We start from the raw sequence: 26,934 nt of genomic DNA on the forward strand, positions 1-26,934 counted from the left end.
AAGACAGAAAAAATTCCTAAATCAATTTTAGTACCTGGAGTATCCATGGGAACTATAAATATCAATGCATTGATAACAAAATAAGTCCACACTGTTTGAAAGGTGACAGATCAAAGTGTAAGCATTGTTCTTTAAAAATTATGCAGTTTATCTTATTTTTTCATTTCTGTTCAGAACTGTTTTTTTTTTTAATTTGCTTCTTACCCTTAAGAATACAAGTCATATGGCTACTATCTATTTTGCCCACCCTAGACTAGTCTTAAAGCAAACATTTTAAATATTCTGAACATTCAAGTCCAGAAGGGGAACCAGTTTCTGTTTCCTTTTATTTTTCTGTTTTGTTCTTAAATCTTCATTCCTGGGGCTCTTCTTACCCTACATATCTTTAAGCTTCTTGAGGATTGCTGCTCTGTGGAGATACCCTAGGGGCAGCCCGTTAGATGAAGGGAACTTCAGATGCAGGGGAGAAAAGACTCAGTGACATCAAACATTAAATCCTTCCAGAAGGGAGAGATGTCCTGGGTCATTTTATTCTTCCAACTGTGGTTCTTCAGTCAAGTTACAGGAAGCTGCTTACATGTTTTTCTGGTTCTCTTCCTACCTTTTCTCTATTCTGATCATGAACAAATTCTTCTGTAAGAGGGGAAAAGATTCCTCAGATTCCTTAGGCAATCCCTGGAGAAAAAATACCATCTCAGGAGTTTTAGGCTTTTTGGAGATGCAAGGAGCATATCAAAATGTTGTTAGGAGAAATGAATCAATATTTCATTTTTACTGTTGAAGTTAATTCAGAACAACGTAATATATGGCAGTGACATGACATTCTCACTTGCTTTTCTCTAGACCACTCTTTTTATGTTTGGAAGTTTGCAGTGAGAAATGTGACAGTAAAGGATCTGTTAGGCAGAGACAACTTTCTCTAGTCCTAAAACCTGCAGCTGCCTGAAACTCATACTGAATAGAGGACCTTGTGTACTGAAATAAATGCTTCTTGAAAACTCAGTGTACTACGACATGGATGAACCCTGAAAATGTTATGCTAAGCAAAACAAGGACACAGAGGTATTGTATAATTCCACTTACATCAGGTCCTAAGAATAGTCAAATTTGTAAAGATAAAAAGCAGAATAGTGGTTACCAGGGGCTAAGGAGGGTGGGGGGTAATGGGAAGTTATTGTTTGATAGTTGCATAATTTGAGTTTGGGATGACGAAAAGTTCTGCAGATGGACAGTGATGATGGTGACACAACAGTGTGAATATACTGAATGTCACAATTATAAACCTGAAAATGGCTATAAATGGTAAATTTTATGTGTGTTTTAACACAATACAAAAAAGCAAAAAACCACAACCATTTAATAAACCTAAAATATTGCATTTTTCTCACTAAAGTCCATAATGGAATCTTTTAAGGTCTGAAAAGATAGCAGAAAGAGAGAGAAGAAAAGATGTTGGAAGATGAGAGAATATTGGATGAGAGAATATTGGCTGGGAGCATTGGGAATAACCAACATGTCCTACTTGCAAGTTTTCCATAATTAACTAGAGCTCCTGTTTATTTGCTCTGCCCCCCTACTGACACCGCTGCCACCAGGCCTCATTGTGAAGGAGAGGCTCTGCACTACGTTATAATTTAAGACAAAGGCACTACCGCTCACCCAGTGTCATGTATCTCCTACAAAGGCATTCACTTTGGACCCTATGGAGTTGCATGGCCTAGCAGAATAGGGTTATTTTTCTTTCTTTTTCATTCTTTGTCAAATGGAAATATTCTCCCTTCTCATTTCCTCTCTTGTCACTCTGAAATGAAAAAGAAAAAAATGGGAGGACAGGGACCTCAGTGTAAACACCCAAGGTCTAGCAATTACTTTGAGGGTAAACAAATACAGTAAACTCAATGGAAGATGCATATTGTTCTATTTCTACAGTACATTTTTAGTCTTACCAGGCAAATGACTATCAAATGTAATGAATAAGAGTAATAATAATTTTAACTTATAATTGCATTTTTATATTGTAAGTGTCATTGTTGCTCTTGGTTAAATTCATGAAACACTTATCAATGGAATAACATACATTTCTGTATATGCAGTAAAAAGGTAAGAGATATAGGTTGGGGCAAAAGTTATTGTGGTTTTGCCATTGCTTTCAATGGCAAAAACCATAATTAGTTTTGCACCAACCTACTACATAGTTTAAGGGAGACTTAAAGAAGAGTAGATGAGCTGAAGAAATTACCAGAAAGAATGCAACACAGAAAGTTAAGGAAATGGAAATTATGATGGAGAGAAAAGAAATGGATAATAGAAGAATATGGTCTAATAGTCTTTCATTGACGCTCTAGAGAGAGAGAATACAATAGAGTCAATATTCAAAAAGAAAATGGCTGATGAAAGACATGAATTCATAAATGGAAGAAGCACCAGATATCCTAAGCAGGGTAAGTAAAAAGAAATCCACGCTAGACACCTCCTAGAGAAAACTGCATAATTACAAAGGCAAAGAAAAAAGCCTTTAAAACATCCAGAGAAAATGAGATCACCTGCAAAAGGAAGATAATAAGGCTAAAAGCAAACTCCTCGACAGCAACAATGGAAGACAAAGCAAGGGAATGACATCATCAAAGTTCTGAGAGAAAATAACTGTCAGTCTAGAATCACATCCCCAGCAAAACTACCTTTCAATAGTTAGGGTTTATCTTCTAAAAACAAAAACAGAGAATTTGCCACCAGCAGGCCTACACACAAAAAAACTCTAAAAGATGTATTTGAGAAGAAAGAAAAATTACAAAAGTGATAACTAAAGTGCATAAATGAATAATGAACAGTTTTAAATTTATTTGCACTTAATGAAAATAGCTTCAAAGCATATAAAGCAAAAGTGGATAGAATTCTGACAAATCAACAATATAGTGAATGATTTCAGTGCACCTTTCATTGGTAGGTTAAAAAGACAAAAATGATATAAAGAAGATTTGGATAACACAATTAGGAACCTTGAATTTTTGAACACGTAAAAACTGGTACTCAACAATTTAGGGGATACACATTCTTCTCAAACACACATGAAGTAATTACAAACACTGATCACATATTAGACTAGTGCGTCTTACACTATCTTTGATGAAACAGGAAGGTTTTCACAATTTGGAGGCAACTTTTAATCTTGAAATAATTTCAAACTTATAGAAAAGGTGCAGCAGTATAAAGGACTCTCTTATATCCTCCAAACAAGTTCATCCATTGCCAATATTTTGCCACTTTTGTTTCATTATTTTATCTGTCTGTCTGTCTATCCCCTATCTATCTGTCTGTCTATATCTTTTCTGAAGCATTAGGGAGTTAATTGTAGATATCATGACTGTTCATCCCTAAATAATTATGTTGGTATTTTGTGAGAACCAAAGTATCTTCTTACATAACAGCAGTACAAGTATCAAAATCAGGAAATTTAACATTCATCCAATACCCCTATCTAATCCACAATGCCTACTGAAATTTCACTTAATGTCTTTAGAGCACCGTCTCCCCCAAGATCCAATCTAGGACCATGGATTGCATTTAGTTGGCATGTTTCTGGAGTCTCCTTTGATCTGGAACAGTTCCTCAGTCTTCACCTTTTAAAATCTTGACACTTTTAATGAGTACAGGCCAGTTATTCTGTAGAATGTCCCTTAAACTAGGTTTATCTGATACATCCTCATGATTAGATTCTGAGTATGCTTTCCTCCCCAACCAGAAATCCCATATAAATGATATTATATCCTTCTCAGTGCATCATATGAGGAGACACATGATGCCATTCAGTCCCATTATCCATAATATTAACTTTAATCAGTTAGGCAAGATGTTGTCTGCCAAGTTTCTCTACTATAAAGTTACTATTTTTTTCCTTTGTGATTAACGAGTAATTTGTGAAGAGGTACTCTGAGACTATGTAAATATCTTATTCCTCATCAAACTTTCCCCCTCTACTTTAGCATGAATTATTCTTGTTTCAGCCAAATACTACTATACTGGTTATACAATAGTAATTTTCTGTCATTTTCAATCCAGTTATTAGCTGGCATTCTCATGTCAGGAGAAGCTTCCTTTTTTTTTTTTTTTTTTTTTGAGACAGATTCTCACTCTGTTGCCCAGGCAGGCTGTAGTATACTGGAGTGATCTCAGCTCCTCAGCTCACTGCAGCCTCCTAAGAAGCTGGGATTGCAGGCATGCACCACCATGCCCAACTAATATTTTGTATTTATAGTAGAGATGGTGTTTCGCCATGTTGGCCAAAGTGGTCTTGAATTCCTGGCCTCAAGTGATCCACCCACCTCTGCCTCCCAGAGTGCTGGGTTTAGAGGTGTGAGCCACTGCACCCAGTGAACTTCCTCTCTTATCTAGCTAGCTAGCTGGGTAACTAGCTAACTATCTTATTGTAGTCAATGGATTATAATCCATTACTCTCATTATTTACTTTGATGCTCAAATTGTCCCAGATTTGACCAGCAGAAGCCTCTTCAAGTTGCTTACCACGTCCTTTTGACATATTCCTATTATTTTATGATTACTTTGTAAGGAAATTTTTTAGCTCAACAAGTTGCTCCAGACTCATTGTATACATTCCCTGCCCCAGCTTTAGATCAGCCATTTCTTCAAAGAATCCAAGTTCCTTTTAACAGAAAACAATCTTAAGAAATCAAGGTCTGGGTGGTAGACCAACATTTATGTAAAATATAATAATACGTTTCTTTTAAAATGTATACTATATCTGGCAGCTGGGCATGGTGGCTCACGCCTGTAATCCCAGCACATTGAGAGGCTGAGGTGGGTAGATTACAAGGTCAGGTGTTTCAGACCAGCCTGGCCAAAATGATGAAACCCTGTCTCTACTAAAAATACAAAAATTAGCTGGGTGCAGTGGTGCGTGCCTGTAACACCAGCTACTCCATCCTGGGTGACAGAGCAAGACTCTGTCTCAGGAAAAAAAAAAAAATATGTATATACACACACACACACACACACACACACACACACACACACACACACACACACACTATATCTGGCATTATTAAATGCAAATCCTCTCTGAGGAAACACACCTCATTCAATTCCTCAAAGAAATCTCACAAATAAAATTCCACGCCAAACTAGCATATCACTGTCAAACACAACAACATGCATGGAAAAAAAAGATATATGTAAGAACCAAAGGAAACAATAAACAATGAAATAGACTTACAAGAACCTTTGTTTTATGTCAGACCTTTGAGAGAAAGTTATAAAACTTTACTAAAAGTCATTAAAAAACAACTTAAACAGATAGAGCAATATGCCATGTTAAAAAAATTGGAGGACAGCTGGGCACGGTGGCTCATGCCTGTAATCCCAGCACTTTGTGAGGCCAACGCGGGCAGATCACCTGAGGTTTGAGACCAACCTAACTAAAAATACAAAATTTGCCGGGCTTGTACAAAAGCCCTTGTACAATTCTAATACAAAATTAGCCTTGGCACATGCCTGTAATCCAGCTACTTGGGAGGCTGAGGCAGGGGAATCACTTGAACCTGGGAGGTGGAGGTTGAAGTGAGCCAAGATTGCACCACGGCACTCCAGCTTGGGCAACAAATGAAGCTTTGTCTCAAAAAAAAAAAAAAAAAATTGGAGGATACTACTGTATTATAAAGATGTAAATTATCTATAAATTGTTCTATAATTGCTATGGAATTCCAATGAAAATCCCAGAAGGATTTTTCATGAAACTTGAAACATTAAATCTAAAATTTCTATGAAAAATCAGAAGAGAAATACAGCCAAAACACTCTTGAAGAAGATGAAATAGGTTGGGAGACTCGGCCTACAAGATATCAAGTGTTATTGCAGAGCTATAGACATTAATAGTGTGGCACTGGTACAAAAACAGACAAATTGGCAGAACAGAGAGCCCAGAAACAGACCCATATATTTATGAAAATTTGATATAAAAGAGATTTGGCATGGCACATCACTGAAGAAATTGGCGTGAAACAACTGTTTAGCAAATACAAGTGAATTTCAATATATTAAAAATTTAAAGTGAAATAAGAAACTTTACAATCTTTAAAAGAATGTATGGATAGGCCAGGCGCAGTGGCTCATGCCTGTAATCCCTGCACTTTGGGAGGTTAAGGTGGGAGGATCACTTGAGGTCAGCAGTTCAAGGCCAGCCTGGCCAACATGGTGAAACCCCGTCTCCACTAAAATTACAAAAAATTAGCCAGGCATGGTGAAGCGTGCCTATAATCCTAGCTACTCAGGAGGCTGAGGTGGGGGATTGCTTGAACCTGGGAGTTGGAGGTTGCACAGTGAGATGAGATCGTGCCACTGCACTCCAGCCTGGGCGACAGAGAAAGACTGCTTCTCAAAAAAAAAAAACAAAAGAGAATGTATTGGACAAAATCATTCTGACCTCAGAGAAGGAAGAAATTTTTAAACAGGAAACAAAAAGAACAAGCCATAAAAGAAAAGATTGATAAGGTCAGCAATATTATAATAAGGGACGTTGTTCAAAAAGACAACATAGACCAGGCACGGTGGCTCACACTTGTAATCCCAATACTTCGAGATGTCGGGAGGGGGCAGATCACCTGAGGTCAGGAGTTTATGACCAATCTGGCCAACATGGTGAAACCCCATCCCTACTAAAAATACAGAAATTAGCCTGGTATAGTGGGGCACGCCTATAATCCCAGCTACTCTTGAGGCTGAGGCAGGAGAATCGCTTGAAATCAGGAGGCAGAGGTTGTAGTGAGCTGAGATCAAGCCAGTGAATTCCAGCCTGGGCAACAGAGCAAGACTCCATCTCAAAAAAAAAAAAAAAAAAAAAGACAACATAAAGATAGGAAAACATAAACCCTGAACTGCCAGAGGCTACTTGCAACATACATAATGTCTAGATTATATGAAGAACTCTACAAATCAAGAAGGAAAGGGAGGGAGAGAGACAGACAGACCAACCAAAAACAAATAAGACACAAATGATTATGTCATAGAAAACACAAATGGCAAATAATGCATGAAATAATGTCCAACCTGATTAGTAATTAGGAAAATGCAAATTTAGATCACAACATGGTATCATTCTACCCTTGATTAGCAAAAATTAAGAAATCTGGTATTACAAAATTGGTGCAGATGTAGATAAAAGACTATGATACCCTACTGGTGTATCAACTATTACAACCATTTTGGAAAACAATTTGGTGCTATTTTATGAAGTTGGACATTTGCATACCTGTGACATGGCAAATCCATCCCTAGGTAAGTATCCTAGAGAAATCCTTAAATATAAATACCAAGTTTATTCAAAGTCACAGAAACAAACAAAACAAAAAGCAAACTAAATAACTGAAATAGTCACTAACAGGCTGGGTGCGGTGGCTCATGCCTGTAATACTAGCACTTTGGGAGGCTGAGGTGGGCAGACCACTTGAGGTCAGGAGTCCCAGACCAGCCTGGCCAATATGGCAAAACCCTGTCTCTATTAAAAATACAAAGATTAGCTGGAAGTGGTGGTGCATGCCTGTATTCCCAGCTACTTGGGAGGCTGAGGCAGGAGAGGCGCTTGAACCCAGGAGGCAGAGGTTGCAGTGAGTCAAGATCATGCCACTGCAGCAGAGCAAGACTCCGTCTAAAAAAAAAAAAAAATCTGAAATATTCACTAACAGAAGATAAAGTATAGCTAAACAGATCAACATGAGTGAATCTTAGAAACATGCTGAATGAAACAAAACCAAGTCACAGAAGACTAAAAGCAATATAACATCATTTTTATAAAACCTCAAAATCAAGTAAAACAAAATAATGTTTTTTAGAATACCTCTAAAATGTAAAAGGATTATTTTTAAAAGATGTAAGAGAATCCTGACCAAAAGAAAAGAAAAAATAAATCAGGTGGAAGCCCTTCTAGTGGAGGGGCAGGTGACAGGAAGGGGACACAGTTGATAGGACAGTACAGATTATGTTCTAGTTGTTACACTGGGTAGCAGCTTCATGGAGTTCACATCATTAAGCTTCGTAATTGGTCGGGCATGGTGGCTCATACTTGTAATCCCAGCACTTTGGGAGGCTAAGGCAGGAGGATCCCTTGAAGCCAGGAGTTTGAGAGCAGCCTAGGCAACAAAGTCAGACTCTGTCTCTATGATTTTATTTTATTTTATTTTATTTTTTTAGCTAGCCAGGTGTGGTGGCACACGCCTGTAGTCCCAGCTACTCAGGAGGCTGTGGCAGGAGGATTACTTGACCCCAGGAGTTGGAGGCTGCAGTGAGACAATCTCACTTCTGTACCCAACCTGGGCAACCAAGGGAGACTCTGTCTCTAAAAGTAAATAAACGAATAAAATTAAGCTTCTTAATCTACATCAGTTTTCTTAACATTGCCACCACAGATGTTTTGGGTTGGATAAGTCTTTGTTGCAGGTGGCTGTCCTCTGCACTGTAGGATGTTTAGCAGCATCCCTGGTCTCTACCCACTAGATGCCAGTGCTATCCCCTGCCCCCCACCCCCAGCTGTGAAAACAAAAAATGTTTCCAGACATTGCCAATGTCCCCTGCAGAGTAAAATTGCTCCCTGGTTGAGAATCACTGATCTACATATATGTTATATATACTTTTGAATGTTTTAAATATTCCATAATAAAATATAGTTTAAAATTGACGGGTAGAAGTTTCGCTCTGTGAAACATAACCAGGAAGCCATCATTAAGAGCTGAGGAAGCCAGAGCCTGCCGGAGTCCTTTGAAGTGACAGTACTCAGCCGTGTGAGCTGACAGTTTCAGGAAGGCTTTGACTAGCAGATGATATTTCTAGAGATTGTACCAGGTATCAGAAATCAATGACTCCACACTGGAGAAAAATGTCTGCAACCCTTCTTACTTCTTTGGGAAATCTAAAAGCTTAGTCTAGCCTTTAGGACCATCATTTAATTTTTTAAAAAATCAATTATTGATTTTTGAAAACAGGACTTTGTGTTTTTATGCAAACCCTTTCTTCTAAGGTATTGAAAGAGATTCATATAGTTTATTACCTTTGGGGTGTTGGCTATTTCTGTAAAGTCATCACATACCTAACAGTGGCCCCCAAATGACTGGGAGATCTCCAGGAATATGATCCAGAGAAAATAACACTGCTGTTCTAGGATGATGAGTGTCTGAGAGTCCATGCTGACTACTGTACCCCATTAACCTTAGAGCCTCCCCAGCTCTGTGACTCTACTTGATAGCAACTAGCTGGATTTCTTCCTTCCTCCCTCCTTCTCTCCCTCCCTCCCTCCTTCCTTCCTTCCCTCTCACCCTCTCTCCTTCTTCCCCTCCCGCTCTCCTTCTCTTCCCCCCCACCCCAGACAGTGTCTTGCTCTGTAACTCAGGCTGGATTGCAGAGGTGCAGAGGAACCATCAAGACTCACTGCTGCAGTCTTAATTTCTCAGGCTCAGGCAATCCTCCTACTTCAGCCTCCTGAAGTGTTTACTTAGCCATCACACCTGGCTAATTAAAAAAAAAAAAAAATTGCAGAGACAGGATCTCACTGTGCCACCCAGGCTGGTCTTAAAAAACTGGGCTCAAGTGATTGACCCTCCAGCCTTGGTCTCCCAAAGTGCTAGGATTACAGGCATGAGCTGGCATGCCCAGCCACTATTTGGCTCTCATACTTGTACTACAGTTCCATTGAGCTCAGATGGGGAGAGTTTATTACCTTCATTTTTTAAATGGAGAAACATAGACACAGAGAGTATACATGACTTTTTCAAGATAAAAGAATCCAGAGTTAATTGATTAGAAATCCTAATTTGGCATGAAAATCAGGTCTCTTGAAGCTTGGTCTTTATGCTTTTTTTTTTTTTTTTTTTTTTTTTTTTAAACCAGGCTCTGAACTGTGTTTGGACACATATGAGTATGCTCATGCAGATGTGTGTGTGTGTGCGTGTGTGCATGTGTGTCTGTGGTTTGGGGATGTATGTCTGTTTCTCTGAGGATAAGGTGTCAAGGAGGAGACAAGGCAAGGGACTAAAGAGAGGAGCTAGTAGGAAAGGCATGAGAGAAAGACTATGAGATTACCAGTGTGCAGTGGTGCAAGCCTATAGTCCCAGCTACGCAAGAGGCTGAAGTGGGAGGATTGCTTCAGCCCAGGAGCTCAAGACCAGCCTGGACAATATAGTGCGACCCAATCTCAAAAAATAAAATAAAATAAAATAAAATAAAAAGAAAGAAAGAATGTCAGATTCAGAAGATGATTTGGGCAAGACCTCTGGAAGTCTCAGTTCAACTGTAAAAGCTTACAATGATTGCAAGAATCAAATGAGATGTGTCTTTGAAAGTATTTTCTGTGTCTGTATATAAATATTTGTGTGTGTGTGTGTGTGTGTGTGTGTGTGTGTGTGTGTGTGTGTGTTTTAGTAGAGCTACTAAGGAGGCTGAGGCAGGAGATTTGTTTGAATCCAAGAGGTGGAGATTGCAGTGAGCTGAGATTGCGCCACTATACTCCAGCTTGGGCAACAGAGTGAGACTCTGTCTCAAAAAAAAAAAAAAAATGTTAGTGATTGTCATTATTAGAATTATTATTAAAATATAATTAGATGCAAAAGCAACCCTCATGAGTAGGATGACTCACATTTTCTTCATTTTCTTGGCACTCACTCTTACCATATGTCCAGCTCAGAGGAGTATTCAGTGGCTCCCAGCAAAGCATCGGGAGGCCGGTACCAGAGGGTCACGACTTCGGAAGAATATGTCTGGCTGGGAACAGACTTGGCCCGAGCAAGACCTGTCCAAAGAGGAAAAGCATAAAACCCATTGTTCTAGACCCTGGCTTGCACTATGATGCCCTGGACCAGGGAGAGTATAACTGACAGGGTAAACATCATTTAAAAAAAATACACCAACTTTAGGTGCTTCTAATAGAACTAATCACTAGCTTGACTCTTATCTATCATTTCATCAAGTGAATTTCTCAAATTTTGGCCTGCTTTGCAGCTAGATGTGGCCTTCTTGGCAGCTGAGTGTAGTCAGGTGACTAAGTTCTTGCCTATATGATAAGAACAGAGGTGATGTGTGAACTTCCAGATCATGCCTTAGGGGAGGGGTTAAGTGTTCTGCTTCCCTTTTCTCCTTCCTCTGGGCTGTGATCAGCAGGAGGTGGCAGTCATCTTGAAACAAGCAATTGGGAGAAAATCCTAGGGATGGTGGAGTCACATGGCAGAAGCAGCCTGGGCCAAGACACCATGGGGCCACCATACATGCTCTGCCGCTTAGGTCAGGACTGTGATGTGAGAGAAAGTTAAGTTTCTTGTGTGTTACACTTCTGTAATTTTGGGTCTCTGTAACAGCAACCAAACTCAGTTCATGACTGACGTTGCCACCTTCCATTTTGGCACTACAGGAAAGCCCAGTTTAATAGATAAAGGGTAGGGACTGCTCATTCAAATTAATTAGTTTGGTAGGACCTTACATGAATTACTAAGTGCTGTTCTGCAAAATGAGAGTCTGTCAGTCAGCTGTTTATCTCACAGAATTGCATGATCTATTGTTGGGAAAAACTTCCATAGATGAGCTTGCTGTTGTGGAGAACTGATAAATAAACATCTGTTAAATGCTTACATGTCAGGACAAAAGCTGCCATCTCAGAATAAATACTGCAGCTATAGTATCACCATTTGAATCTGCCAAACAGAGAAGAGTGGTTCCTTAGCTCACATAGAGCCAGTTTTTCAACATGTATTTATTAAGCACCTACTATGGTACCAGGCACTAGGGATACAATAATAAGCAAAAACAGACCCAGGCTGCCCTCATGATGCTTATAGTCCAATTGGGACAAAATCATCATGCAAATATATGTGTGCTCACACATGTGTTTATATTTATGTGTATGCATGTACGTATCTATATATGTGTGTGTGAATATAATTATAAACTGTGATAAGTGCTAAAATGGAAAGATGCTGTGATACTTAGAGGAAATCTGCTTCACTTTAATGGGAATAAAACTTCGCATACCCATACAGTCACACCTGTATAAATAGGTAGGAGAGCTGGAACAAGTGTCCTGGAGTCTCCATCCTGACAGGAGTCCATACCACAGTCTGTGGTTAACCTCTATATCACCTTGGGATAATCTCGATCTATTCCAACATGATTTGTATATCCACTTAGATTTAGAAAAACTTACTAAGTACAGTTTACGAATGTCTCTCTATCAAAACTGGCAGTGGGGCAATAGGGGTGCCCAGCTTTTGGCCATTTGACTAAACTGAGACTTGGTGGAATCCTAGGAAGCTACCAATCCCTCCCTGTTTCGTGCCTCACACTTCCTTTATGGTAGTTTGATATCCTCACAAAGCATTATGTTCTCAGGCCTTCAGTTTTCAAAGGCCAGGCCCGGTCAATGCTTAAACAAGTGCACACAAAAGCATCATTGTTCACGGCCCAGAAGGAGACCCGAGGGGCGACTTACCAAAATCAGCCAGTTTGAGCTCTCCCAGGTGACTGATGAGTAAGTTCTGAGGTTTCAGGTCTCTGTGAAGAACATGTTGGTGGTGGATGTACGCCAGGCCCCGCAAAAGTTGAAACATGAAAAGCTGGAAGGAAGAAACACTATCCATAAGGAGATTTGAGCCACCACGTGCTGATTTCTCCTCTAAATCAAAAACAGTCATCTGAAAGAATATAGTAAAAGTGTCTCTTGAGAGACTGAAAAAAAAAAAAAGATTTTTACATCCAGAGGGGAAAGAAAAAGGACAAGGAAAGTCAAGTAACTAGACTATGTCCTAAACAAAGAGATTCTGGCTTTTCCTGACATCTCATTTCTTTGATACTGAAGGAATTACCCTTCCTTAAAAATCTAAAGTGAAACTTTGAAGTTTCCTTTGGAACACTAGTTATTGATTTAGATGTGAAAGATTTAATTTTTTTCCCCACGAATGAACTTGGCATATAAGATCAAAGTTGACCTGGAAATGATATTCTAAAGTTTACAACAGCTTAAGTTTTCTAGGCACTCTGATATGAAACCCTTTTAAAAACACAACACAAGGAGACCAGGCTAAAAAGTATATCTTTAGATGGTATTAGAAAATAAAGAAATCTTTATAATTTTAAACCTATTTTTAAAGTCTTAAATTCAAAGTTGAAAACAAGGGAAATACACAGCACAGATTAAAAGGGATGAGAGACCAAAAGAAGTTAGACCTCCCTCAGGAAAAAAAAAAAAATCAAAAAAGAATAAGGGATAAATCATAGGAGGAAGAAGGGAGAAAGGGTAAATGGTAGCAGTGGAGAAATAAAAGGAAAAAACACATTCTGAGCCCCAATTTAAAAATGTTTCATGTGGTTATGAGGCACAGAAACCAAAAGCCATTACTAGGTTGCCATCATTACAGAAGCTTATGGGAAAGAAAGAATGCTTAATATTCCAAGTGTCTTTTGCTATTTTCTAGTGCCACTGGCAATTGGGAATTCAAATACCAACTTTAGTGTTTACAAAGACCTACGTCAACTGAGAACATGTTCTAGCAGTTCAGAAAGTAAAGGGCCAGGCCCAGCATTTCTGGGACACGGGCAAAATGGGAGACACACAGTTATGTGGATTAATCCACTTTTTCAACAGCATCCTAGAAAACTAGGACCTTCAGAGATGCTAGGACCAGCACTGACGTAACAATGACCTGGAGACATTGGAGCCAAATGAATGCGCAGCGTAGTCCAGTGGAAGCAGGAGCATGGGGAGTTTACCTGCTGCTGCAGCTACCACATCAGGTTCATCAACCATTTACGAATTTTAAATGTTTCTTATGACTCCTAGTTCAAATGTTAACTGGTTCTGTGACTCTTCCCAGCGTTTATCTCTTCCTGGTGCTTCAAATACACACACTATTCATCTTACCTTCACCAAGCCACAAAGCTTCCACAGCACAAAATTCCTATACTGACATTTAAACCCTCTGATTGGTTATAAATATAAATGTTCATGGAAAAGACAATACAAAGAACCAGCTTAAATTGCAGGTAAAAGACAAGAAAATACCATAGTATATGCTTAAAAATATGTTTATGGCTCATGCCTGTAATCCCAGCACTTTGGGGGCTGAGGTGAAAGGATCACCTGAGGTCAGGTGTTCGAGACAAGCCTGGCCAACATGCTGAAACTCCGTCTCTACTAAAAATACAAAAGATTAGCTGGGTGTGGTGGCACATGCCTGTAATCTCAGCTGTTTGGGAGGCTGAGGTAGGAGAATCGCTTGAACTTGGGAGGTGGAGGTTGCAATGAGCTGGGATTGCACCACTGCACTCCAGCCTGGGTGACAGAATAAGACTTCGTCTTGAAAAAAAAAAAGGTTCTTCAATATGCAGGACTAGGGAAAGAGGAAGCTGAAGACAGGTAGGTAGAGGACAGGAAGTTGGTGACCAGTGAGGGCTACAGCCTTTGGGAAGGCATGCTTGTCCTCAGTTTACAGAGAAGAAAACCAGGGCTTGATGTAATTTTAAAAACATGTCTAGGAAGAGTTAGAGCCAAGACTCAAATTCAGACTTGTCTGACTCCACTATACCATCCTGAGAAACTAGAGAAAAGACAGAAAATGAAAACATGAGCAGGAAGGAGAGAGCCAGCTGGCTGAATCAGAGACAGAGCTAATTCTTAGTAGGTCAGCTTGAAATGCCTTTTATGTCCCAAATGTAGACTGTTCTTTCTAATTAGCCACAGTCACTTCCCACCTTCTTGCCATTCAACCTCTTTCCTCTCTGCCAGATATGTCTACAGGCATCTGTACATGGTAAAGCACTGTGGCATTAAAGTATGGTATTTTATAACCACATTTCTCAAAACTGCAGTCTGTGCTGACAGACCTCACCACCCACTCACCCTTTCATCCCTCCCAACCTGAATTTGTCCTTCAACGCTGCAGAAGCTTCACCAATTACTGCATCCTAACATAACCAGATATGATGGTGTCTGCACAGTTCAACATCAGCCAGACCTTGGGTGACTCTTTCCAGAAAGGCTTCCCAGATCCCAGGGGTTAGACCTGTTTCCAACTCAATAAGGTTTGGGGGAACAAAATAATTCCCTTGAACTAGTGCCATCTGGGCTAGGAGTTACTTGAAAACCAATGATATCTGTTAGCCAACTCCTTACAGGGAAGCCTGAGTCCTTCCATCCACCTGGAACCCCTGGGACTCATTCTACTAGAAATATGAAACAAGATAATCTCACTAGGATTCCCACCTTGCCTTCCTTGGTCATGACGCAGAACATAAGCCTCTGACTATCCCTTTTCCCCCCAACATGCTCATCTCCATTCTGCTCTGTGCTTCCTCTGTTTAGCCTCGTATCTATTGCTCCTCTCTCTCTAAAACCTTTTCATTGTTTACTCTCCACTCCTCAATCCTGCTTTAAAAACTACCTAAAAGCTAACCTCTGATGAATTTCCTTCTGGCTCCTTTCCTTATGAGACCATGAGCTCACTGCTTCCCTATAGTATTCTCAAGTGGGTGTTAGTTTTTCTATAACTTCCTCATACCTTTGACCACTGATGAGTGTCATTAGCCGCTTCCCTTCTCCCCACTACCACTTCAAAACCATGACTTCTCTACTCTTAAGTAAAAACCCCTGACCCTTGGATTTTAATGCCATCCAGCTGCATCTTCCATTACCCTTCTTTTAGCTGTTATCCAGTGGACTCCCAATCACTCTCTGTCATTCATGGAAGATGTGGGCACTTGGATCACAGCTGTTGCCTCCATGACATTAGTGCCCATAAGAACAGCTCTAGCCAACCTCGGCTGCAATGATCTGCTTTTCCAGTCCACTTCAGACACTAATTCCCGTGGTCACACACTAGATCTTGCCACTGTATGGAACTGTTTGTCCTCTGAAATACAAAATTCACCCCCCAATAAAAATGCTTTTGCAATGATTGTGTCATTCACAATGTTTTTTTTTTTTTTTTTTTTCCCTATGGTTGCCCATGACTTTTGCAGTGAAACGCATGGATACCTCTTATTCCTTATCTTTGCAGCATCTGGCATCATAGACCATGCCTTCCTTCCTGAGGTGCTCTCTTTTTTTGGTTCCACAATCTCCTAGCTTTTCTTCTACTCTCTGGCTGTTCTTTCTATAGGTTCTACTTCTACTAATATCTAATATCTATGAATATTATGGCCAGGTGCAGTGACTCACACGTGTAATCCCAGAACTTTGGGAGGCCAAGGCACGAGGATTGCTTGAGTCCAGGAGTTTGAGACCAGCCTGGGCTACCTCGTAAGACCCCATCTCTACAAAAAATAAAAATAGGCCAGGTGCAGTGGCTCATGCCTGTAATCCCAGCACTTTGGAAGGCAAAGGCAGGTGGATCACTTGAGGTCAGAAGTTCAAGAGCAGCCTGGCCAACATGGTGAAACCTCGTCTTTACTAAAAGTACAAAAATTAGCCCGGCGTGGTGGCGCGTACCTATAGTCCCAGCTACTCGAGAGGCTGAGGCAGGAGAGTCGCTTGAACCTAGGAAGCAGAGGTTGCAGTGAGCTGAGATTGCACCACTGTACTCCAGCCCAGGCAACAGAGCAAGACTCCATCTAAAAAAATATATAAATAAAATTAAAAAAATAAAAAATAATAACATATTGATATTCTTAGGCTTCCATCTTTGATCTTCTTCTGTTATCACTCTACACATGCTCCCTTAGCTATCTTACCCACTGATGTGACTTTAATGAACAACTGTATCCTGATGATTTCAAAATCTTTCTCTCCAATTCAGATTTCCTTTCTATTTTAGGCGCACATAGTCTGGAGTTCACCTCTGCATCCCATAATCACCTCAAACTCAGTATGTCTAAAACACAATTCACTATATCTCTCCAAAATTAATTTTTCTTTCTGATTCTCTATCACAGTGAATGGCACCATCATCCCTCTTAATATTCAAATCCAGAAAAAAAATATTGCTGACTCTTGTTTTTCCCATCAGTTCCCACTAAGCAATTAGTCTCCTATCTGTTCACTTTCTCCCACCATCATCTCGCATCTGTACCACTGTTGTTCTGATTAGCCTCACTGTCAAGGCCAGAACCCTAACAAATGTCAGCATTTAGGGAGTGAGTAGAGGGAGAGAAGCTTTCTGTGTGAGTAGGGGGGGAGAGGGAGAAGAAAAACAAGAGAAAAGTAGGGTCAGGGGAATATAACCTTTCAAAAAAAAGTATTGCCCTCATTCCAATCTATTCACCACACTGTCATCAGAGTAAGCTTTATAAAAGGAAAATCTGAATTTATCACCTCTTTGTTTAAAACTGTTTAATGGCTCCTGATATAAAATAGCATGACTGTGATATTATGAAATATAGATTTGGTCTTCAAGTAGATTCCTGGCAGCCAAATCCTAAAATCTTTAGAATCTCCAAAGTGATGTCTTTTTGTAGAGTTGGCTGATAGCTAGAAGACCCTTGCGTAGCTTTAGGATAGGGGCCGGTTACTGGAAAGATAAAGGCATGATTAGGGAGGGGAAAGGGGCTGAAGGTTAAGTTGATCACCAGTGGCCAATAGTTTAATAAATCTATTTATTTCGTGCCTACACAATGAAAACTCCACAAAACCCTGTAAGGTTAGGGTACAGAGACCTTCTGGATAGCAGAACTCTCATGGAGGCTTCTAGAGGGTGGCTTGCATGGGACAGGCATGGATGCTCTGTGCCCCTTCCCATATACCTTGCCCTGTGCATCTCTTCATCTTTGTAATGTCCTTTATAAAAACCCAGTAAGTGTAAGTGTTTCCCTGAGTTCTGTGAGCCACTCTAGAAATTAATCAAACCCAAGGAGGGGTTAATGGGAACCCCAATTCATTAGCCAGGCAGTCAGAGGCCCAGGTGAAACAACAGGGAGCTTGTGATTGGCATCTGAAGGGGGAGTGGCCATCTTGGGGACTAAGCCTTCAGTCTGTGAGATCTCATGCCATCTGCAGTTAGATAATATCAGAATTGATTTTGATTAGAGGGCACCCAATTGGTGTCCATTGCAGAACTGCTTGCTTACCTGGTGTGTGGGGGAAAATCTCCCACACATTTGGTCACAGAAGACTTTTGTGTTGACTATTGTGGTGTGAGACAGAGGAAAAACCGTTTGTGTTTTTTTCACTCAGAATGACACAGATGGGCCCTTCATGTCCTGGCTTGCTCTTAACCTGTTGAGTTTTGTCTCTAACTACCCCTAACAGCTAATTTTAAGCCTCCAGCCTTACTGAATTACTTTTAGTTCTTGGAACCTACCATGCCTTCTCTGGCATTCCAACATCTTCACTGATGTCTCCACCTTGGAGAACTCATCCCTACTCCCACCTGCTTTGATTTGGATAACCTCTTCCTTTGTGCCTTCAGATACCCACAATAAATTCTTTCATTTATTAGTGTGTCCCTCACAAATCCACAAATCGTTTCAGTCAAGAGTATGGCTTTTAGCTGTATTCCTGATGCTTGCAATACTGTCTACCATACCCTTTCTTGAAATTGCTTCTTCCCTTGACTTCCGTGACACTGTGTATTTTTTTTCAGATACTCTACATTCCTACAAGCTGCTTCCCTTCGTTCCTCGATCTCCTATTCCTCTTCTCATCCCAAAAGGCAAAAGTCCCATCATCAGTCTTCCTGTCTTTGTGTATTTGCTCTTTCAGTTGCCGACTCCTTGTCTTCTGAACTCTTTGTGCTGATGACTCTCAGATCTATACGTCCAGCTCACAGCTCCCTCCTGAGGATGGATTTCCTTTAAGGATGCCTACTGCTCATTTCCCTTTGGAGAACCTGCCTTACCTGGGACCTCAACATGTCTGAAACTGGACTCCTCTTCTTTCTCTCCAAACCCACTTCTCATTCTGTTAGTAGAGCTACAAATCTCCTCGTCAGTCAAACTCAAAACCAGTCATGTTTGGCCCCATCCTTTCCCTCCTCATGCTCGTGTTACCAAGAGGTGAACTCTTCTTTTCTACTGATTTTTCACATTCCTCTCCATTCTTACTGTTGCTACCATAATGTGGGCCTTGATTACTAATTGCTAACTAGATCCTTGCTGCACACTGCTTGGCTCTTGACCAGCACCATCTGCACCACTTTGGCTCATGTTAGAATGCAGAGGCTCAGGCTTAACCCCAGGCTTGCTGAGTCAGCTCCCCAGTCATTTGTCTGCTCACTGAAGTTTGAGAAACACTAGGCCAGTCCACATCAATAAACTCTTTGGCTCACACCTGTAATTCCAGCACTTTAGGAGGCTGAGGTGGGGAGATCATTTGAGGCCAGGGGTTTGAGGCTGCGGTGAGCCATGACTGCTCCATTGCACTCTAGCCTCGGTAACAAAATGAGACTCTGTCTCAAAACAAACAAACAAACAAACAAACAAACAAACAAACAAACAAACAAACTCTTAAGTGGAATCCCTGGCTCTAGTCTCTTCTTTCCTTTCATATATCCTACAGACCACAGTGATGTAAATTCCCTCTAATCATATTATTTTCTCTCAACTCAAATTTAATGAGTAATGACTGTATTGTCTAAGGAATAAAATCCACATTTCTTTCTTTGTAAGGGACAGGGTCTTCCTCTGTCACCCAAGCTGGAGTGCAGTTGTGAGATCATGGCTCACTTCAGCCTCAAACTCCTGGGCTCAAGCGATCCACCCACTTCAGCCTCCTAGGTAGCTGGGACTACAGGTGTATGCCACCACACCCAGCTGATTTTTAAATTTTTTATAAAGATGAGGTCTCGCTATGTTGCCCATGCTAGTCTTGAACTCTTGGGCTCAAGTTATCTTCTCGACTTGGCCTCCCAAAGTGTTTGAATTATAGGTGTGAGCCACCACACTCTGCCTAAGGTCCACATTTCTCAGAAAGTGAGGCTCTCAGCCACCTACCCAATCTATTTCCCCATACTTGTGTATGCTGTTTCACTGATATATTCCATATTTCAGGCCAACAGAACTAGAAATGCAGTATGGCACTAGTGGGAAAGAATCTTAACTAAGAATCACTTTTAGCAATGGCATACGCTGGTTCTATAACCTCAGGCAAAATGTGTGTCCTCTCAAATCCTGGATTCCTCCTCTGCAAAATAAGAAAGTCAGACCAGGCCAGTGCTTTAAGATTTTTTGGCTGCAGTCTACAGTAAGAAATGTATGTGTATCCGGTATTCACATCCATACATAAATATAAGTACAGTTACAACTGGAGCAAAAGTTGGACAAAATAATATTTACTCTTTCTAAATGTAATATACTCTAACATTTTCTATTCTCTTCTCATCAATTTATTTCATTTTTAAAAATGCAGGTTGCTAACCACCGTATTGATTTTATAACGCACTAATGGGTCAGAACCTGGAGATTGTAAAATACTGTGTTTCCTCTAATCCTGACAAGCCATGACTCTGGAGTCCTCTTCTTTGAATGTATCCTCTATTTCCCTACCTTCTACCTTTGCTGAAAACATTTTCTCTCCCTGTAACATGCTCTCCTATTCCAGACTCTTGAAATGCAGTGTGTTTAAGATCTGAAACTAGAAGATATTTTGATGCCCTTGCACATGTACAGTACTAGATCATATTTCTTTCTTGACATTCTACACAGTGTCCTATAATAGTATTGGTGCAGGACCAGGCACAGTGCCTCAAGCCTATAATCCCAGCACTTTGGGAGGCTGAGGCGGGTGGATCACAGGGTCAGGAGATCAAGACCATTCTGACTAACACGGTGAAAACCTGCCTCTACTAAAAATACAAAAAATTAGCCAAGCGTAGTGGCACACACCTGTGGTCCCAGCTACTCTGGAGGCTGAGGCAGGAGAATCGCTTGAACCCTGGAGGCAGAGGCTGCAGTGAGCCGAGATGGCGCCATTGCACTCCAGCCCTGGTGACAGTGCAAGTCTCCGTCTCAAAAAAAAAAAAGTATTGGTGCATATTTCTCATCTCTTGTTTTGGCTATAAGTTCCTTGAGGGAGGGATCATGTCTTTCATGTCGACTTTTATGTCCTTCTAAGCGTCTAGCACAGTGTCTGGTATGTGAGAGTCACTCAGCCTGAAAATCTCACTCTCTCACAGTTATTCTTTCTCCAACCATTATTCTATTTAATCAACACCTCTAGGTCCTTGAACTCTTCCACTCTCTTATCTTCACTGCTTATCTTCACTTCCTTCCCTCAGATTAGATTCAGTCTAGAAGCCACTGGCCAGCACCTAACTCGTCTCTTGATAATCTCTCCACCTCTCTTGCCCACCTGTCTCTTCCTTTCACGTGTCTGGCAGAACTTCAACTCTGACTCAGTCCGACTGTCTACATTCTCTGCTCCTCTATTCAAATTGCCAAGCATTACCATAAAAAACCCATGATCATGCAGATAATATAATGGTCTCCCTTACCAGGGTCCTTAACACACCATGAAACATTCCAATTTGGTTTCTCTAGTTGGATCTCTATCCCATTCTCCACACAGGTAACTGGTATTTTAATTTTTGTTTCACTCACCTCAAGCCTTTGTCCTCAAACATTCCTTTCCAAAACCTTACTTCCAAGACTGGGTTAGTTCCCCTTATTATGTGTTCCCACAGTATTCCTAGTTACCATGGCCATAGGCTTTAACACTTTGCTTCTCACTGCCTATTTATTTATTTGTTATAGCACAGCTTATATATTTCTTTCTTTTCTTTTTTTTTTTTTTTTGACACAGAGTCTAACCCTGTCACCCAGGCTGGAGTGCAATGGCATGGTCTTGGCTCACTGTAATATTCACCTCCCAGGTTCAAGCAATTCTCCTGCCTCAGCCTCCGGAGTAGCTGGGATTACAGGTGCATGACACCACACCCAGCTAATTTTTTTGTATCTTTAGTAAAGACGGGGTTTCACCGTGTTGGCCAGGCTGGTCTTAAACTCCTGACTTCATGATCTGCCCACGACGGCCTCCAAAAGTGCTGGGATTACAGGCATGAGCCACTGTGCCAGGCCAACAACTTATATATTTCAAACGGGCAAAAATTAGTATCATTAACAATATCTTAAGATAAATTTCCTTTGAATGGGAGCTTCCTTTCCAGTAGTTTGAGGCCTACAAGACGTATCTAGAAAATTTACTACTACGGAAAATGAAGACTGCTTACATTGAATGTGGGGGAAGGGGAAGGGCCTGTGGTTTTTCTTTTTGATCAGTTGCTGTAACACTGTCCTTCAGGTGGCTGAGGTAGTTTCATATTTTCTTTAGACATCATTAGGCACCAAAGCTCTTACAGGACAACTTTGATGCTATATGAATTCTGCCGTCTTACCAGTGCTAATATGGCTCTTGGGTCCACCATCCCATTAGAGGTACTAACTCAATTCATAGTATTTTTTGTTACAGATCTTACAAAGGGGAGTGCTTCTAGGTATTTAGGTCCACATTCTACTTTAAGACTGCATATTCAGTTTTCATAAATTGTCCGAGCCCATGGCGGCTGCCATCTTGCATTGCTGTCACTTGAAGGCTGGCCCTCACAGCCTATTTAAGTTCATATATCTTATTGGACTTAAAACTCATTGAAAACAAGAAATACAACTTATTCATTATTGAAACCCCAGAACTTATTACAGCACTAAGTACTCAATAAATATTTCTTAAATGAATGAATAAATGAATATGTAAATATTAGTTAAATGAGTAAATATATCATATACAAATTTTATATGGTTATTTTAAGAGCCAATCAATTAATTAATGCCAATAAAACCTTAGGGAATAAAAAGTATGAAATATAAATGGTTTTTAAAATTTGTAACAGATATAGAATTATAGCTAGTTAAGAGTTTATTATTATTTCTATTCTAATGACCAGAAAAATAGAAGTTAGGGCCACATAAATAATACGATCTTCTAGAACAGGTATTGCAGGCTTCATCATAGACCACAGTAATTTGATACAAAGAAGGCATTAATTTTATGATGGCCTAGCTTGATACTTTTTATCTTTTAGTGTAATTCTCCACTAGTTTATTCATCTAAAGATACATTTGCATGTGGCTATGACCGAAAGCATTAGGTTACTCAGAAAACATTGCTCCGTATCTTAAGGGGCAACTCAGCAACTCTTTTTCTTTATTCTTTCTTTCTTTCCTTTTATTTCTTTTTTTAAAGTTAAAAAAAAAAACTTTTCTCTGGAATATCAGTAATGTCTATTCTCTTATTTAGTATCATAGGACTTTGCTTTGTGATATAGTCTGTTTCAGAATTCTCCTTCTGTGGGCAAGCCAGGAGAGGGTCCTGACCCTTAATGTACTCACTCTGACATTGTGAGGATGAAGGCCGCCTGGATGCTGAGACATGTACTGGGCCAGGTCTGTGTGCTAAATAAAACAGTGGAGAAAGAGAACAGAGTGAATTTAGGGGTGCTTGGATAGTGTCCTAAAGAAGAACATAGACTTGACTGTAAGAAGGCATTATGAAGTATGGAATTTTAAGAATAAGTTGCAAAAGGAACATAACCAGGTTTTCTGAGAACCCACTGTTAAGATCAAACACAGTGTGTCTTTCTAACTGGCTGCTCTTAGAACAAAGCCTGTTTCTCAGCACAGAGATGCTCATTTTAAATGACTGGCACTGAACACAACGACGCAGGAATTTTTCACTCTCCAAGTGTCTTTGGAGGCAAGTCAAGTACACATACCTTAGGAGTTCTTTCTGCTTATTTAAATATTTTTTCTTCCAAAAATTCAACATGAGTTATTCTTTAGCAAGCTTGCATACAATTTTTAAACATCTTATGATTTTTACCTTTATTGTCAATGAAAAATGCTGGATTCTGCTCAGATCATGATTAAACTAGATTAAAAATAAATGCTAAAGTTTTATTTAGGAAGTAAACTCAAGATCCTCGTTTATTATCGCTGATGAGGGGAAAAAGGACAGCAAAAGTCATGGGTAAGGAAACAGGACCAAAGATGGATGTGGGAATAATGACATTCTACTAATCACAATAATGAAAATTTCCATGATACGTTCCACATTGTAATGAAAGTTTTATCACGCCATAAAATATTAACAGATTCATTATACAAGCATCAGGCTCTTTTTCTCATGTGTGTAAAATGCTCAAACAACTTACCATGTATTCAAAAACGAATGTCAGTGTCTCTTTGGTGTGGATTATGTCATGCAGGAGCACAATATTGGCATGTTTCAAGCCCTTCAGGAGAGAAGCTAGAAAAATTGAACAAAATGTTAAATCCCTCGTTGATAATAGAAGTGCTTCTCTAAAGGTATCAGGCAGTATATATTTTTTAAGCATTTCAAATCAAGCATCCTGGTTATTTTATTGCTGGAAAACAATCTCTTGTGGCAAAAGAATATTTAAAATTACAGAGAACCTTCATTATTTCAAAAATGGCAAATCATTGCATTTACACAACTTATTGTTCCTATAGGCTAGAGCGATTGCAAAAAGTATGTTTCCATTTACCTAATCAATTTCAGCAAAGCACTCAGAGCACTAAATGCTCCCCTCTGGGAATCTCATCATCCCAGCTTCAGAGCTCCAGGAGGAGAGGCCTGGAGAGATAAAGGCCTTTGGAGGAGAAGGAAATGGAGTGTTCCGCCTTCTAGAGCAGGACTTTGCCTCATATGACCAGTCTCCAAAATTCCAGGTCCTACAAGGTGTCAATAGGGCCGGTGGATATGTTTGGTGGGAGGCAGGGATAAAAGCATGGGGTTGAAACGTGATAGAGACTGGAGATTTCTTAAAGGTAATGTTGCAAACCTGCAGAAAGGAGAAAATGTGAACTTGAGAAGAGGAGTCTGCCAAAGCTGGGGAGCCCAGGGAGGTGAAAGTGGAGAAGGCTGAAGGCTTTCTCTTGCCTCTTCCATAATAGGTTACTAAAGGCAGCCTTGAAGGGAAGAAGTCATCACAAAAGGCCAGGAGTGCCTGGGAGGGGCGCTGAAAGGCTGTCTTTGGAGGTTCCGGAGATAGGAAGACCTCCGACTTCAGGAAGGCAGAGGCTAGAAAAGGTACAATAAATAGACGATGAGGCTGGGTGCGGTGGCTCACGCCTCTGATCGCAGCACTTTGGGAGGCCAAGGCGAGGCGGGTGGATCAGGAGGTCAAGAGATCGAGACCATGATGAAACCCCGTCTCTACTAAAAAAATACAAAAATTATTTTGCTGTGCAGAAGCTGTGGAGTTTGATTAGGTCCCATTTGTCTATTTTGGCTTTTGTTGTCAATGCTTTTGGTGTTTTGGTCATGAAGTCCGAACTAAAACAGATTTACAAGAAAAAAACTAACAAGCCCATTCAAAAGTGGGCAAAGGATATGAACAGACACTTTACAAAAGAAGACATACATGAGGCCAACAAACATATGAAAAAATGCTCATCATCACTGGTCATCAGAGAAATGCAAATCAAAACTACATTGAGATACTATCTCACGCCAGTTAGAATGGCGATCATTAAAAAATCTGGAGACAACAGATGCTGGAGAGGATGTAGAGAAATAGGAACACTTTTACACTGTTGGTGGGAGTGTAAATTAGTTCAACCATTGTGGAAGACAGTGTGGCGATTCCTCAAGGACCTAGAAATAGAAATACCATTTGACCCAGCAATCCCATTACTGGGTATATATCCAAAGGATTACAAATCATTCTACTATAAGGACACGTGCACACGAATGTTCATTGCAGCACTGTTTACAATAGCAAAGACCTGGAACCAACCCAAATATCCATCAATGATAGACTGGATAGGGAAAATGTGGCACATATACACCATGGAATATTATGCAGCCATCAAAAATGATGAATTTGTGTCCTTTGTAGGGACATGGATGAACGTGGAAACCATCATTCACAGCAAACCGACAGAAGAGCAGAAGATCAAACACCGCATGTTCTCACTCATAGGCGGAACACATTGGGACACAGGGAGGGGAGCACTACACACTGGGGTCAGTTGGGGGGAAATAGGGGAGGGACAGTGGGGGGTGGGGAGCTGGGGAGAGATAGCAAGGGGAGAGATGTCAGATGTAGGTGATGGGGAGGAAGGCAGCAAATCACACTGCCACGTGTGTTCCTATGCAACAATCTTGCATGTTCTTCACATGTACCCCAAAACCTAAAATGCAATAAAATAAATGGGAAAAAAATACAAAAATTAGCTGGGTGTGGTGGTGCACCCCTGTGGTCCCAGCGACTCGGGAGGCTGAGGCAGGAGAATTGCTTGAACCCAGGAAGCGGAGGTTGCAGTGAGCCAAGATCGCACCACTGCACTCCAGCCTGGCGCCTGGCGACAAAGCAAGACTCTGTCTCAAAAAAAACCAAAAAAAGAGACAATGAGGCCAGAAGTGGTGACTCACACCTGTGATCCCAGTACTCTGGTGACAGCATGCCTGGGAATAAAATGAAGGCACAGCAAACCAGTGCTGGGTAATGAAAGAACATGGCTTGCTGGTGATACCGCTTATGCCCTACCAGCCTGTAGGTATCAGATCAGTGAATTTCTCTCTTTACTTGTCAGTTTAAGCTGACTTACACCGAAGGAAGGAACTCCATTACACCTGTTAACCCTATTTGCTCTAATGACTAATGCTCCAGTTTTTACTTTTTGCCCCCAGAGTCCCTATGGGCTAAATTCATTATTTCACTTTGACAAATGTGTTGCTTTGTAAATGTAATAAATAGCTTCCCAGGCATCTGTTTAATCTCCCTAGTCTCAGACTGAAGGCTACATGGAAATTGAGGGAGTGACTTTCCCTCTTTTTGAGATGCTGCCATACCACCTAGTACCACACTCAGCCAAGAGTAAGCACTTAATTTGTCAAACATATTTATTGAGTGTCTTAAGGGAGAACTGTCCGTGGAGCCAGAAGCCCTAATATGAATCCTGGCCCTGTCACTTCATATCTGAGTAAGCTCTGGAGAGTATCTCAAC

At 40.5% G+C, this 26,934-nt stretch overlaps 1 protein-coding gene and 1 pseudogene across 2 annotated transcripts in view; both read right to left on the reverse strand.

Moving 5' to 3' along the window:
* CDK15 (cyclin dependent kinase 15) overlaps positions 1–26,934 on the reverse strand; it is a 91,207-nt gene that overhangs the window by 49,197 nt on the left and 15,076 nt on the right. For both annotated transcript variants that reach the window (XM_032278641.1, XM_032278640.1), the window contains exons 5-8: positions 24,114–24,208; positions 23,293–23,355; positions 12,473–12,596; positions 10,663–10,783 (exon numbers count right to left, since the gene is read on the reverse strand). In XM_032278641.1, coding sequence (XP_032134532.1) covers positions 10,663–10,783; positions 12,473–12,596; positions 23,293–23,355; positions 24,114–24,208 — 403 coding nt within the window. The remainder of the gene's footprint in view (positions 1–10,662; positions 10,784–12,472; positions 12,597–23,292; positions 23,356–24,113; positions 24,209–26,934) is intronic.
* On the reverse strand, positions 21,988–22,910 carry LOC116551543 (annotated as a pseudogene).

This window comes from Sapajus apella, unplaced genomic scaffold (assembly GCF_009761245.1).
Source record: "Sapajus apella isolate SASKATOON/1434 unplaced genomic scaffold, GSC_monkey_1.0 scaffold10, whole genome shotgun sequence".
NCBI classification, from domain to species: Eukaryota; Metazoa; Chordata; class Mammalia; order Primates; family Cebidae; genus Sapajus; species Sapajus apella.